The 15,951-nt window shown below is 54.6% G+C and overlaps 1 protein-coding gene across 1 annotated transcript; it reads right to left on the reverse strand.

Annotated features, from left to right (window-relative positions):
• Positions 1 to 1,401: 1,401 nt before the first annotated feature.
• LOC149427672 (uncharacterized) lies at positions 1,402 to 14,808 on the reverse strand. The gene is made up of 4 exons (XM_089667794.1): positions 14,727 to 14,808; positions 7,363 to 7,392; positions 6,126 to 6,293; positions 1,402 to 1,601 (listed from the first exon to the last, which is right to left on the reverse strand). Exons 1-4 carry the CDS (start codon positions 14,773 to 14,775, stop codon positions 1,495 to 1,497), a joined length of 354 nt encoding a protein of 117 aa, XP_089523920.1. The 5' UTR covers positions 14,776 to 14,808; the 3' UTR covers positions 1,402 to 1,494.
• Between the last annotated feature and the right edge of the window lie 1,143 nt (positions 14,809 to 15,951).

A 15,951-nucleotide genomic window follows, 5' to 3' on the forward strand; every position in this document is an offset into this window, starting at 1 on the left:
TGAATGCTCCACCCTTCTCAATAAATCCTCCACCCTTCTCAATGAATGCTCCACCCTTCTCAATAAATCCTCCACCCTTCCCAGTGAATCCTCCACCCTTCTCAGTGAATCCTCCACCCTGGGTGTGTCTGATGTTCTTCAGGATAAGCATGGACATGTTGTACCCAGAAGTGGAGCACATTACCATAGGAGATGATTGTGCAGCTGAGCCGGGTGGAGGTGGAGGTGGTGGAGGACAATCGGTGGCTCTGTATATACAGTGTGAGGGACGTGGTGTTTGGACCCCAATAGAGGCAGTCTGTGACTTTAATGGTTTTATTCTTCTATTGGGTGGTAAGGCTGAAGACAAGTCCCCCTTCTGAGAGTTCCCGACCACCTGACCTCATGCACACTCCAAGTAATCATAATGGTCAACCTCCTCCATTCTGAATGTATCAGCCAATCACTGGACCTGCTGAGGTGATCAGTATTTGGGACTGACCTTTGTAGAGGGTTCTTCTGGTTTTCTGCACAAATGGGTTGTATGTTTAGGGGTCTTCCTCTAAGATGTTGGACTTCATATAGAGGATATGAAAGCTACTCTAGAATTAGGGGGTCCCCTGGAGCCCAGCTTAGGAGAGGTGAGTGACTACCCAAGGGAAAAGTCCACCCAGGAACCTTCTCAGATGTCCACCATGACACCTCCAAAGCCTGGAATACTGAATCCCATCCAGTCTGAGGACAGGGAGACCCTTCTGAGAAGGTATAGAGGCTAGAACTGTACACATCTGTGAGATTTGGCGTGTCCTGTGCTCCCTCACCCTCCCTTGGGGTGTCCTGTGCTCCCTCACCCTCCCGTGGGGTGTCCTGTGCTCCCTCACCCTCCCGTGGGGTGTCCTGTGCTATCTCACCCTCCCGTGGGGTGTCCTGTGCTCCCTCACCCTCCTTTCTATGTACTGCAGTTATATAATAATAAACCCCAAAATACAAATATAATTCAAGCCCTGATGTGGGGAAGTGTCATTCCCGGTATCTGTATGTATGGACTCTGCACAGTCCCACTTCTCCTGTCCTGGATGCCGGGTGTCATTCTTGCTATCTGTCCCCATTCTGTATGTATGGACTCTGCACAGTCCCACTTCTCCTGTCCCGGATGCCGGGTGTCATTCTCGGTATCTGTCCCTGTTCTGTATGTATGGACTCTGCACAGTCCCACTTCTCCCGTCCCGGATGCCGGGTGTCATTCTCGGTATCTGTCCCTATTCTGTATGTATGGACTCTGCACAGTCCCACTTCTCCTGTCCCGGATGCCGGGTGTCATTCTCGGTATCTTTCCCGGTATCTGTATGTATGGACTCTGCACAGTCCCACTTCTCCTGTCCCGGATGCCAGGGGGAGTCCTCAATGGAAGACAATGATTGGTTTCTGGATATAGAAATGCTTTATTGTGTTAATGGTTAGGAGATGTCGGGTCTCCTCCTGGTGGAGATGTCGGGTCTCCTCCTGGTGGTGATGTCAGTTATTGCACAGCGACCCCTTGCAGCACTCCACGGTCACCCTGCGGTGCGTCTTCTCCTTGGCGTTCTCACATCGGGATTGGGTGGTACATAAACGCTCCAGGACTGGAAGGAAGAGAACACCAGGAAGAGTCATTGAGAAATTTCTGGCAATGGGGCTACAATGTGTGTCTGGGGGGCGGTGTAGGGTACAGTGTGTGTGGGAGGTATGGGGGTACAGTGTGTGGGGGGGGGGGGAGGAGGTATGGGGGTACAGTGTGTGGGGAAGGAGGTATAGGGGTACAGTGTGTGTGTGTGGGGAAGGAGGTATGGGGGTACAGTGTGTGGGGGGGGGGAGGAGGTATGGGGGTACAGTGTGTGTGTGTGTGGGGGGAGGAGGTATGGGGGGTACAGTGTGTGTGTGGAGGGAGGAGGTATGGGGGTACAGTGTGTGTGTGTGGGGGGGGAGGAGGTATGGGGGTACAGTGTGTGTGTGTGTGTGGGGGGGAGGAGGTATGGGGGTACAGTGTGTGTGTGGGGGGGGGAGGAGGTATGGGGGTACAGTGTGTGTGTGTGTGTGTGTGTGGGGGGGAGGAGGTATGGGGGTACAGTGTGTGTGTGTGGGGGGAGGAGGTATGGGGGTACAGTGTGTGTGTGTGGGGGGAGGAGGTATGGGGGTACAGTGTGTGTGTTGGGGGGGAGGAGGTATGGGGGTACAGTGTGGGGGGGGGGGAGGAGGTATGGGGGTACAGTGTGTGTGTGGGGGGGAGAGGTATGGGGGTACAGTGTGTGTGGGGGGGAGGTATGGGGGTACAGTGTGTGTGTGTGGGGGGGGAGGGAGGGATGGGGGTACAGTGTGTGTGTGGGGGGGGGAGGGAGGGATGGGGGTACAGTGTGTGTGTGGGGGGAGGGAGGTATGGGGGTACAGTATGTGTGGGGGGGAGGGAGGTATGGGGGTACAGTGTGTGGGGGGAGGGAGGTATGGGGGTACAGTGTGTGCGTGGGGGGGGAGGTATGGGGGTACAGTGTGGGGGGGAGGTATGGGGGTACAGTGCGTGTGTGGGGGGGAGGTATGGGGGTACAGTGTGTGTGTGGGGAGGTATGGGGGTACAGTGTGTGTGTGGGGGGGAGGTATGGGGGTACAGTGTGTGTGGGGGGAGGTATGGGGGTACAGTGTGTGTGTGGGGAGGTATGGGGGTACAGTGTGTGTGTGGGGGGGAGGTATGGGGGTACAGTGTGTGTGGGTTTAGTAGATGTGATGTGGGGTGGAATATCTAGGTGGTGGAAGGATTAAAATAAGTGGATGTGGGTGGGTCCTTGTGGGTGGGGATTGGGATACAGAGCACGGATGGAGAATAGGTGAATTGTAATGGTTTCTTGTTATGTATGATAGAGATGGTGAGAGTTGGACATCATGGAGGCAGTGGGGTGGGGGTTGGGATTGGGATATGGTTGAGGTATTGGGTTGGTGACTGGGATATGGAGCCCAGTGTTGGTGGTGGAGGTTGGGATATGGAGCCCAGTGTTGGTGGTGGAGGTTGGGATATGGAGCCCAGTGTTGGTGGTGGAGGTTGGGATATGGAGCCCAGTGTTGGTGGTGGAGGTTGGGATATGGAGCCCAGTGTTGGTGGTGGAGGTTGGGATTTGGAGCCCAGTGTTGGTGGTGGAGGTTGGGATTTGGAGCCCAGTGTTGGTGGTGGAGGTTGGGATTTGGAGCCCAGTGTTGGTGGTGGAGGTTGGGATTTGGAGCCCAGTGTTGGTGGTGGAGGTTGGGATATGGAGCCCAGTGTTGGTGGTGGAGGTTGGGATATGGAGCCCAGTGTTGGTGGTGGAGGTTGGGATTTGGAGCCCAGTGTTGGTGGTGGAGGTTGGGATTTGGAGCCCAGTGGTGGAGGTTGGGATTTGGAGTTTAGTGTTGGTGGTGGAGGTTGGGATTTGGAGCCCAGTGTTGGTGGTGGAGGTTGGGATTTGGAGCCCAGTGTTGGTGGTGGAGGTTGGGATTTGGAGCCCAGTGTTGGTGGTGGAGGTTGGGATTTGGGGCCCAGTGTTGGTGGTGGAGGTTGGGATATGGAGCCCAGTGTTGGTGGTGGAGGTTGGGATATGGAGCCCAGTGTTGGTGGTGGAGGTTGGGATTTGGAGTTTAGTGTTGGTGGTGGAGGTTGGGATATGGAGCCCAGTGTTGGTGGTGGAGGTTGGGATATGGAGGTTAGTGTTGGTGGTGGGGATTGGGTTATGGAGCTCAGAATTGGTTGCAGGGTTGGGTTTCGGAGCTTGGTATTGATGGTGAGGTCAGATATGGAGATTAGTGTTGGTGACCAGATTGGGTTATGGAGCTCAGAGTTAGTGGTGAGGTGGGATATGGAGGTCGGTGTTGCTCGTGATGGTTGGGATATGGAGGTCGGTGTTGCTCGTGATGGTTGGGATATGGAGGTCGGTGTTGCTCGTGATGGTTGGGATATGGTCTCGGGATGATTAGATTGTTGTGCAGTGAATAGCGGTTTGTCATGGAAATGTTGTATTGTTGGTTGTCCTATAAATGTGTCATATATTCATGTTCTTCATATGTCTCTGGTGTGTATAATGAAAGCTCTGAAGGCTGCAATTGGGCCATCCATGTACAATGTATGTATTACAGTACTCAGCTCGGTAATGGATGAGATGGCAGATCTGCGCTTATAGACCGGCGTGTATACCACCATTCCATGCCAATGCCGCCGGCGGTAGGCCCCAGGCCTGTATCCACATAACGGCAGCATAGTACCACATGGACTCCGTATGGCCAGGCGCCGGGCAGTGTGAACTCCGCGTGTAGGCTCATGTATATCTTACAAGCCGCTACCGACCTGAACTGTATCTGGATGGATGTGTTTTAATAAAGATGGTATCGGCCCATCCAGGTACAGACTGATGTTTAATAAAGACGTATCGGCCCATCCAGGTACAGACTGATGTTTAATAAAGACGTATCGGCCCATCCAGGTACAGACTGGTGTTTAATAAAGACGTATCGGCCCATCCAGGTACAGACTGATGTTTAATAAAGACGTATCGGGCCCATCCAGGTACAGACTGGTGTTTAATAAAGATCGTATCGGCCCATCCAGGTACAGACTGGTGTTTAATAAAGACGTATCGGCCCATCCGGGTACAGACTGGTGTTTAATAAAGACGTATCGGCCCATCCGGGTACAGACTGATGTTTAATAAAGACGTATCGGGCCCATCCAGGTACAGACTGGTGTTTAATAAAGACGTATCGGGCCCATCCAGGTACAGACTGGTGTTTAATAAAGACGTATCGGCCCCATCCAGGTACAGACTGATGTTTAATAAAGACGTATCGGCCCATCCAGGTACAGACTGATGTTTAATAAAGATCGTATCGGGCCCATCCAGGTACAGACTGATGTTTAATAAAGATCGTATCGGCCCATCCAGGTACAGACTGGTGTTTAATAAAGATCGTATCGGGCCCATCCAGGTACAGACTGGTGTTTAATAAAGACGTATCGGCCCATCCAGGTACAGACTGATGTTTAATAAAGACGTATCGGGCCCATCCGGGTACAGACCGGTGTTTAATAAAGACGTCTCGGCCCATCCAGGTACAGACTGGTGTTTAATAAAGACGTATCGGGCCATCCGGGTACAGACTGGTGTTTAATAAAGACGTATCGGCCCATCCGGGTACAGACTGGTGTTTAATAAAGACGTATCGGCCCATCCGGGTACAGACTGGTGTTTAATAAAGACGTATCGGCCCATCCGGGTACAGACTGATGTTTAATAAAGACGTATCGGGCCCATCCGGGTACAGACTGATGTTTAATAAAGACGTATCGGCCCATCCAGGTACAGACTGGTGTTTAATAAAGACGTATCGGCCCATCCAGGTACAGACTGATGTTTAATAAAGACGTATCGGGCCCATCCGGGTACAGACTGGTGTTTAATAAAGACGTATCGGCCCATCCGGGTACAGACTGGTGTTTAATAAAGACGTATCGGCCCATCCAGGTACAGACTGGTGTTTAATAAAGACGTATCGGCCCATCCAGGTACAGACTGGTGTTTAATAAAGACGTATCGGTTCCATCCAGGTACAGACTGGTGTTTAATCTGGGGGATGCTTGTACAGGGAATGGACATACTACTAGGAGCTGATCGGATGTAAATGATGGGAAGTTTGCTCTCCAAAGAGAGCTTATGGGGGAGGGGAGGACTGGTTTAACTGGTTTTCAGGATAGATAAGAGGAAATGCTACACTCCAAACAGGATGTACATTCTCATGTATGGACACTCCCTATACATTGTTCTGTGGGAGGGGATTGACCTGACCCCCGTGTGGGGGGGGCGTGTGTGTGCTTTTAATAAAACAAGAGTCTGGGGTTAGAGCCGGACACAGAGTGAATTCCAACTCCAACCTGAGAGTGTCATGTGATCATTCCTGGGTAATGGAGCTCCATCCCCCACATCTCAACAGAGCTAACCCAGTTGGAGGCGCAGGAATCGTGGAGTTTAGCTGCAGTCGTGGTAAGCGAGATTCGCACAGCTTTATGGGGGATTTCTGCGCATCCAACTGCGAGTACTCACGGGAAGGAGAAATTCGTAGAAAGCGAATTTCCAAGACAGGTTGAATCCAGAACTTACCCATAATCCCCTTGTTGGTGTTGCCGAAGTCGTCGTCTCTGTTCTCATTGCCGATCGGACTCGTTATGGGGATGTGTGACCTCTGGCAGGTGTCCTGGTCGCTGCCACATTCTACTTCTTTGCGTACTTTACACGAGATTGCCATGGAACAGGAATAGCATCTCAATCCTGAGGATGGAGGAAGAGGACGGGCAATCACCAGGAGGCTCCACAATGGGATGGAGGAGAGAAGGGTGGGGAAGGTAGTGGAGGGGGGATGGGAAGAAGGCTGGGATGGAGGAGAGAAGGGTGGGGAAGGTAGTGGAGGCTGGGGGGGGGGGATGGGAAGAAGGCTGGGATGGAGGAGAGAAGAGTGGGGAAGGTAGTGGAGGCTGGAGGGAGGGGAAGAAGGCTGGGATGGAGGAGAGAATGGGAAGGGGATGGGAAGAAGGCCAGGATGGAGGCGTGTAGGACTCGGTGGAGGCCGGGATAGAGGGGTGTAGGACTCACTGGCATTCTCTGAAGATCTCGTCACATCTGAATTGTAAAGAGAATCAGCAGTTCGTATCTAGAGTCTGTCTCCCCCCCCCCCCCTCACCCCCACCCCTAGAGATTGGAGGAGACAGTGGAGGCTTGGATGGAGGAAGCACTAGAGGCTGGAATGGAGGAGGCAGTGGAGGTTGGGTTGGAAGTGGGAGGAAGCAGTGGAGGTTGGGATGGAGGAAGCAGTGGAGGTTTGGATGGAGGAAGCAGTGGATGCTGGCATGGAAGTGTGGGAGGTAGTGGAGGCTGGGATGGAAGTGAGTAGAGGCTGGGATGGAAGAGGCAGGAAGCAGTGGAGGCTGGCTTGGAGGAAGCAGTGGAGGCTGGAATGGAAGTGGGTAGAGGCTGTGATGGAAGAGGGAGGAAGCAGTGGAGGCTGGCATGGAGGAAGCAGTAGGAAGGCTGGCATGGAGGAAGCAGTGGAGGCTGGCATGGAGGAAGCAGTAGGAAGGCTGGCATGGAGGAAGCAGTGGAGGCTAGCATGGAGGAAGCAGTAGGAAGGCTGGCATGGAGGAAGCAGTAGGAAGGCTGGCATGGAGGAAGCAGTGGAGACTGGCATGGAGGAAGCAGTAGGAAGGCTGGCATGGAGGAAGCAGTAGGAAGGCTGGCATGGAGGAAGCAGTAGGAAGGCTGCAGAAGCTGGTGGAGGCCAGGACGTGTGGTGCAGATGGTTCTATCAGTAGTAGAGGTCACTCTGAAGTTGGGATGTACTTACCGGCCTTTGTTGAGGCCGCAGACTCCACCACTAGGAGAAAAGAGAAGATTGGTTTAGAATCCCCGGTGTGACCCCCGTATGTCCCCCCCATGTTGTCACCACACCGGGCCTGGGGCAGCAGTGGTGGGAACCTCCCTGGAGGCCTCTTTCAGTGCTGAATTTCTGGATTACTCGGGCCTGACACCCCCCCCCACGTGGTCCTCATCTTACCCCCCCATGTGGTCCTCATCTTCTCACCCCCCCATGTGGTCCTCATCTTCTCACCCCCCCATGTGGTCCTCATCTTCTCACCCCCCCCATGTGGTCCTCATCTTCTCACCCCCCCCATGTGGTCCTCATCTTCTCACCCCCCCATGTGGTCCTCATCTTCTCACCCCCCCAGGTGGTCCTCATCTCACATCACCACCCCCATGTGGTCCTCGTCTCACATCACCACCCCCATGTGGTCCTCATCTTCTCACCTCACCACCCCCACGTGGTCCTCATCTTCTCACCACCCCCCCCATGTGGTCCTCATCTTCTCACCACCCCCCATGTGGTCCTCATCTTCTCACCCCCCCCATGTGGTCCTCATCTTCTCACCACCCCCCATGTGGTCCTTATCTTCTCACCACCCCCCCATGTGGTCCTTATCTCATCCCCCCCCATGTGGTCCTTATCTCATCCCCCCCCATGTGGTCCTTATCTCATCCCCCCCCATGTGGTCCTTATGTCATCCCCCCCATGTGGTCCTTATCTCACCCCCCCATGTGGTCCTTATCTCACCCCCCCATGTGGTCCTTATCTCATCCCCCCATGTGGTCCTTATCTCATCCCCCCCATGTGGTCCTCATCTTCTCACCACCACCCCTATGTGGTCCTCATCTTCTCACCCCCCCATGTGGTCCTCATCTTCACACCCCCCCCATGTGGTCCTCATCTTCTCACCCCCCCCATGTGGTCCTCATCTTCTCACCCCCCCCCCATGTGGTCCTCATCTTCTCACCCCCCCCATGTGGTCCTCATCTTCTCACCCCCCCATGTGGTCCTCATCTTCTCACCCCCCCCATGTGGTCCTCATCTTCTCACCCCCCCCCATGTGGTCCTCATCTTCTCACCCCCCCCATGTGGTCCTCATCTTCTCACCCCCCCCCCCATGTGGTCCTCATCTTCTCACCCCCCCCCATGTGGTCCTCATCTTCTCACCCCCCCATGTGGTCCTCATCTTCTCACCCCCCCCATGTGGTCCTCATCTTCTCACCCCCCCCATGTGGTCCTCATCTTCTCACCCCCCCATGTGGTCCTCATCTTCTTACCCCCCCCCATGTGGTCCTCATCTTCTCACCACCCCCCCATGTGGTCCTCATCTTCTCACCACCCCCCCATGTGGTCCTCATCTTCTCATCACCCCCCCATGTGGTCCTCATCTTCTCATCACCCCCCCATGTGGTCCTCATCTTCTCATCACCCCCCCATGTGGTCCTCATCTTCTCACCCCCCCATGTGGTCCTCATCTTCTCACCCCCCCATGTGGTCCTCATCTTCTCACCCCCCCATGTGGTCCTCATCTTCTCATCCCCCCATGTGGTCCTCATCTTCTCACCACCCCCCATGTGGTCCTCATCTTCTCACCACCCCTCCCCATGTGGTCCTCATCTCACCACCACCCCCATGTGGTCCTCATCTTCTCACCACCACCCCCATGTGGTCCTCATCTTCTCACCACCCCCCCATGTGGTCCTCATCTTCTCACCCCCCCCCCCCATGTGGTCCTCATCTCCTCATCCCCCCATGTGGTCCTCATCTTCTCATCCCCCCATGTGGTCCTCATCTTCTCTCAACACCCCCATGTGGTCCTCATCTTCTCTCAACACCCCCATGTGGTCCTCATCTCATCCCCCCCATGTGGTCCTCATCTTCTCACCACCACCCCTATGTGGTCCTTATCTCATCCCCCCCATGTGGTCCTTATCTCATCCCCCCCCATGTGGTCCTTATCTCACCCCCCCCATGTGGTCCTTATCTCATCCCCCCCATGTGGTCCTCATCTTCTCACCACCCCCCATGTGGTCCTCATCTTCTCACCACCCCTCCCCATGTGGTCCTCATCTCACCACCACCCCCATGTGGTCCTCATCTTCTCACCACCACCCCCATGTGGTCCTCATCTTCTCACCACCCCCCCATGTGGTCCTCATCTTCTCACCCCCCCCCCCCATGTGGTCCTCATCTCCTCATCCCCCCATGTGGTCCTCATCTTCTCTCAACACCCCCATGTGGTCCTCATCTTCTCTCAACACCCCCATGTGGTCCTCATCTCATCCCCCCCATGTGGTCCTCATCTTCTCACCACTACCCCTATGTGGTCCTTATCTCATCCCCCCCCATGTGGTCCTTATCTCACCCCCCCCATGTGGTCCTTATCTCATCCCCCCCATGTGGTCCTCATCTTCTCACCACCACCCCTATGTGGTCCTCATCTTCTCACCCCCCCATGTGGTCCTCATCTTCTCACCCCCCCATGTGGTCCTCATCTTCTCACCCCCCCATGTGGTCCTCATCTTCTCACCCCCCCCCCCATGTGGTCCTCATCTTCTCCCCCCCCCCATGTGGTCCTCATCTTCCCACCCCCCCCCCATGTGGTCCTCATCTTCCCACCCCCCCATGTGGTCCTCATCTTCTCACCCCCCCCATGTGGTCCTCATCTTCTCACCCCCCCCATGTGGTCCTCATCTTCTCACCCCCCCCCATGTGGTCCTCATCTTCTCACCCCCCCCCCATGTGGTCCTCATCTTCTCACCACCCCCCCATGTGGTCCTCATCTTCTCATCACCCCCCCATGTGGTCCTCATCTTCTCATCACCCCCCCATGTGGTCCTCATCTTCTCATCACCCCCCCATGTGGTCCTCATCTTCTCACCCCCCCATGTGGTCCTCATCTTCTCACCCCCCCATGTGGTCCTCATCTTCTCACCCCCCCATGTGGTCCTCATCTTCTCATCCCCCCATGTGGTCCTCATCTTCTCACCACCCCCCATGTGGTCCTCATCTTCTCACCACCCCTCCCCATGTGGTCCTCATCTTCTCACCACCACCCCCATGTGGTCCTCATCTTCTCACCACCACCTCCATGTGGTCCTCATCTTCTCACCACCCCCCCATGTGGTCCTCATCTCCTCATCCCCCCATGTGGTCCTCATCTCCTCATCCCCCATGTGGTCCTCATCTTCTCTCAACACCCCCATGTGGTCCTCATCTCATCCCCCCATGTGGTCCTCATCTTCTCACCACCACCCCTATGTGGTCCTTATCTCATCCCCCCCATGTGGTCCTTATCTCACCCCCCCCCATGTGGTCCTTATCTCACCCCCCCCATGTGGTCCTTATCTCATCCCCCCCATGTGGTCCTTATCTCATCCCCCCCATGTGGTCCTCATCTTCTCACCACCACCCCCTATGTGGTCCTCATCTTCTCACCCCCCCATGTGGTCCTCATCTTCTCACCCCCCCCCATGTGGTCCTCATCTTCTCACCCCCCCCCATGTGGTCCTCATCTTCTCACCCCCCCCCCATGTGGTCCTCATCTTCTCACCCCCCCCCCATGTGGTCCTCATCTTCTCACCCCCCCATGTGGTCCTCATCTTCTCACCCCCCCATGTGGTCCTCATCTTCTCACCCCCCCCATGTGGTCCTCATCTTCTCACCCCCCCCCATGTGGTCCTCATCTTCTCACCCCCCCATGTGGTCCTCATCTTCTCACCCCCCCCATGTGGTCCTCATCTTCTCACCCCCCCATGTGGTCCTCATCTTCTTACCCCCCCCATGTGGTCCTCATCTTCTCACCCCCCCATGTGGTCCTCATCTTCTCACCACCCCTCCATGTGGTCCTCATCTTCTCACCACCCCCCCATGTGGTCCTCATCTTCTCATCACCCCCCCATGTGGTCCTCATCTTCTCATCACTCCCCCATGTGGTCCTCATCTTCTCACCCCCCCATGTGGTCCTCATCTTCTCACCCCCCCATGTGGTCCTCATCTTCTCACCCCCCCATGTGGTCCTCATCTTCTCACCCCCCCATGTGGTCCTCATCTTCTCACCCCCCCATGTGGTCCTCATCTTCTCTCAACACCCCCATGTGGTCCTCATCTTCTCACCACCCCCCATGTGGTCCTCATCTTCTCACCACCCCTCCCCATGTGGTCCTCATCTCACCACCACCCCCATGTGGTCCTCATCTTCTCACCACCACCCCCATGTGGTCCTCATCTTCTCACCACCCCCCCATGTGGTCCTCATCTCCTCATCCCCCCATGTGGTCCTCATCTTCTCTCAACACCCCCATGTGGTCCTCATCTTCTCACCACCCCCACCCCCCATGTGGTCCTCATCTTCTCACCACCACCCCCATGTGGTCCTCATCTTCTCCCCACCACCCCCATGTGGTCCTCATCTTCTCACCACCACCCCCATGTGGTCCTCATCTTCTCACCACCACCCCCATGTAGTCCTCATCTTCTCACCACCACCCCCATGTGGTCCTCATCTTCTCACCACCTCCCCCCATGTGGTCCTCATCTTCTCACCCCCCCATGTGGTCCTCATCTTCTCACCCCCCCATGTGGTCCTCATCTTCTCACCCCCCCATGTGGTCCTCATCTTCTCACTTCCCCATGTGGTCCTCATCTTCTCACCCCTCCCATGTGGTCCTCATCTCATCCCCCCATGTGGTCCTCATCTTCTCACCCCCCCATGTGGTCCTCCTCTTCTCACCACCACCCCCGTGTGGTCCTCATCTTCTCACCACCCCCCCGTGTGGTCCTCATCTTCTCACCACCCCCCCGTGTGGTCCTCATCTTCTCACCACCCCCCCATGTGGTCCTCATCTTCTCACCCCCCATGTGGTCCTCATCTTCTCACCCCCCCCATGTGGTCCTGATCTTCTCACCCCGCCCCCATGTGGTCCTCATCTTCTCACCCCCCCCCTATGTGGTCCTCATCTTCTCACCACCCCCCCATGTGGTCCTCATCTTCTCACCACCCCCCCATGTGGTCCTCATCTTCTCACCACCCCCCCCCCATGTGGTCCTCACCTTCTCACCCCCCCACCCCCATGTGGTCCTCATCTTCTCACCCCCCCACCCCCATGTGGTCCTCATCTTCTCACCACCTTCCAGTCCTCCATCATCTACAGCCTCCGGAATGTTGAAGCCTCTCCAGCGATTGGCTGCTGGTCACATGGCGGCCGTCCCCTGCGGATGGATGGAGGCCACCGGTCCTCCCAATGATGGGGGCACACCTGGAGGGGAGTAGTGATCCTTTGCTGGCTCTGCCTCCTGGGGGTGTGGCCGGGTCTCCCCTCCAATGGAGTTCATGGTCTGGTGATCAGCGGCTGGTAGAGGCCACTCTGGTCCCAGTAAGGGTCCAGCCTGTGGGTGAGCCTGGGGCAGTGCCGTCCCCTGAGGACTCCGCCTACCCAACCAGAGCCTGGTGCTGGCCCACACCCTGACCCCGATTGGGTGTGTCACATGGTCTCAGAGCAGGGCGGGGCCGGACACAATGTTCTGGGTGTTGGCTTTGTATTGGCCACACCCACATTCAGAGACCAGACTATCCTGAATTTTTATTTGTGTAAAGGGTGGGAGAGGCGGACCAAACATCTGCCAGCGAAAACCCCTGGGGCAGGGTGGGAAGGAGCTGCATGGAGTGTGTTTGGAAGGGTGAGAATGACAAACTCCATGCTGCTCTTACTTGCAAATATTTCCCATAGTGAGGTGCATTACAAGCACCAGCATGCACCCTCACTAGGACTGTCTATTGGCCATCACCCCCCCATTTGTACCCCATTATTACCATCTATTGTCCATCAGACCCCATGTGTACCCCACTATTACCATCTATTGTCCATCAGACCCCATGTGTACCCCACTATTACCATCTATTGTCCATCAGACCCCATGTGTACCCACTATTACCATCTATTGTCCATCAGACCCCATGTGTACCCCACTATTACTATCTATTGTTCATCATCCTCCATGTGTATCCCACTATTACCATCTATTGTCCATCATCCTCCATGTGTACCCCACTATTACCATCTATTGTCCATCACCCCCCATGTGTACCCCACTATTACCATCTATTGTCCATCACCCCCCATGTGTACCCCACTATTACCATCTATTGGCCATCACCCCCCATGTGTACCCCACTATTACCATCTATTGTCCATCAGACCCCATGTGTATCCCACTATTACAATCACTTGGCCATCACCCCCCATGTGTACCCCACTATTACCATCTATTGTCCATCAGACCCCATGTGTACCCCACTATTACCATCTATTGTACATCAGACCCCATGTGTACCCCACTTATACTATCTATTGTCCATCAGACCCCATGTGTACCCCACTATTACCATCTATTCATCACCCCCTATGTGTACCCCACTATTACCATCTGTTGTCCATCACTCCCCCCCATGTGTACCCCATTATTACCATTATTGTTCATCATCCTCCATGTGTACCCCACTATTACCATCTATTGTCCATCATCCTCCATGTGCACCCCACTTTTAACATCTATTGTCCATCAGACCCCATGTGTACCCCACTATTACCATCGATTGTCCATCAGACCCCATGTGTACCCCACTATTACCATCTATTGTCCATCAGACCCTATGTGTACCCCACTGTTACCATCTATTGTACATCAGACCCCATGTGTACCCCACTATTACCATATATTGTCCATCAGACCCTATGTATACCCCACTATTACCATCTATTGTCCATTAGACCCCATCTGTACCCCCACTATTACCATCTATTACCCAACACTCCCTATGTGTACCCCATTATTACCATTTATTGTCCATCATCCTCCATGTGTACCCCACTATTACCATCTAATGTCCATCATCCTCCATGTAAATCCCACTATTACCATCTTATGTCCATCATCCTCCATGTGTACCCCACTATTACCATCTATTGTCCATCACTCCCCATGTGTACCCCACTATTACCATCTATTGTCCATCATCCTCCATGTGTACCCCACTATTGCCATCTATTGTCAAACACTCCCTATGTGTACCCCACTATTACCATCTATTGTCCATCAGACCCCATGTGTACCCCACTATTACCATTTATTGCCCAACACTCCCTATGTGTACCCCATTATTACCATTTATTGTCCATCATCCTCCATGTGTACCCCACTATTACCATCTATTGCCCAACACTCCCTATGTGTACCCCAATATAATTGTCCATCACCACCATTCATACACTACTATTACCATCTGTGGTCTATCACCCCCCCAGCTCCCCTAGAACTATCATCCATCGCCCCCCAGTATCTCTTACCCTGAACCAGGCCGATGGCCAGCACCACGCTCAGTACGATCGCCTTCATGTTGTGACTGCAGGACCATGACTCTGGTTTCTTATATACCCTTCTCAGTGAATGCTCCACCCTTCTCAGTGAATGTTCCACCCTTCTCAATAAATCCTCCACCCTTCCCAGTGAATCCTCCACCCTGGGTGTGTCTGATGTTCTTCAGGATAAGCATGGACATGTTGTACCCAGAAGTGGAGCACATTACCATAGGAGATGATTGTGCAGCTGACCCGGGTGGAGGTGGAGGTGTGGTGGAGGACAATCGGTGGCTCTGTATATACAGTGTGAGGGACGTGGTGTTTGGACCCCAATAGAGGCAGTCTGTGACTTTAATGGTTTTATTCTTCTATTGGGTGGTAAGGCTGAAGACAAGTCCCCCTTCTGAGAGTTCCCGACCACCTGACCTCATGCACACTCCAAGTAATTATAATGGTCAACCTCCTCCATTCTGAATGTATCGGCCAATCACTGGACCTGGTGAGGTGATCAGTATTTGGGACTGACCTTTGTAGAGGGTTCTTCTGGTTTTCTGCACAAATGGGTTGTATGTTTAGGGGTCTTCCTCTAAGATGTTGGACTTCATATAGAGGATATGAAAGCTACTCTAGAATTAGGGGGTCCCCTGGAGCCCAGCTTAGGAGAGGTGAGTGACTACCCAAAGGAAAAGTCCACCCAGGAACCTCCTCAGATGTCCACCATGACACCTCCAAAGCCTGGAATACTGAATCCCATCCAGACTGAAGACAGGGAGACCCTTCTGAGAAGGTATAGAGGCTAGAACTGTACACATCTGTTAGATTTGGGGTGTCCTGTGCTCCCTCACCCTCCTGTGGGGTGTCCTGTGCTCCCTCACCCTCCTGTGGGGTGTCCTGTGCTCCCTCACCCTCCCTTGGGGTGTCCTGTGCTCCCTCACCCTCCCTTGGGGTGTCCTGTGCTCCCTCACCCTCCCTTGGGGTGTCCTGTGCTCCCTCACCCTCCCTTGGGGTGTCCTGTGCTCCCTCACCCTCCCGTGGGGTGTCCTGTGCTCCCTCACCCTCCCGTGGGGTGTCCTGTGCTCCCCTTTACCCTCCCTTGGGGTGTCCTGTGCTCCCCTTTACCCTCCCTTGGGGTGTCCTGTGCTCCCTCACCCTCCCTTGGGGTGTCCTGTGCTCCCTCACCCTCCCATGGGGTGTCCTGTGCTCCCCTTTACCC

The sequence above is a fragment of the Staurois parvus genome, unplaced genomic scaffold (genome assembly GCF_062004578.1).
Source record: "Staurois parvus isolate SC_StPar_1 unplaced genomic scaffold, SC_StPar_1.0 ptg003590l, whole genome shotgun sequence".
Lineage (NCBI taxonomy): Eukaryota > Metazoa > Chordata > Amphibia > Anura > Ranidae > Staurois > Staurois parvus.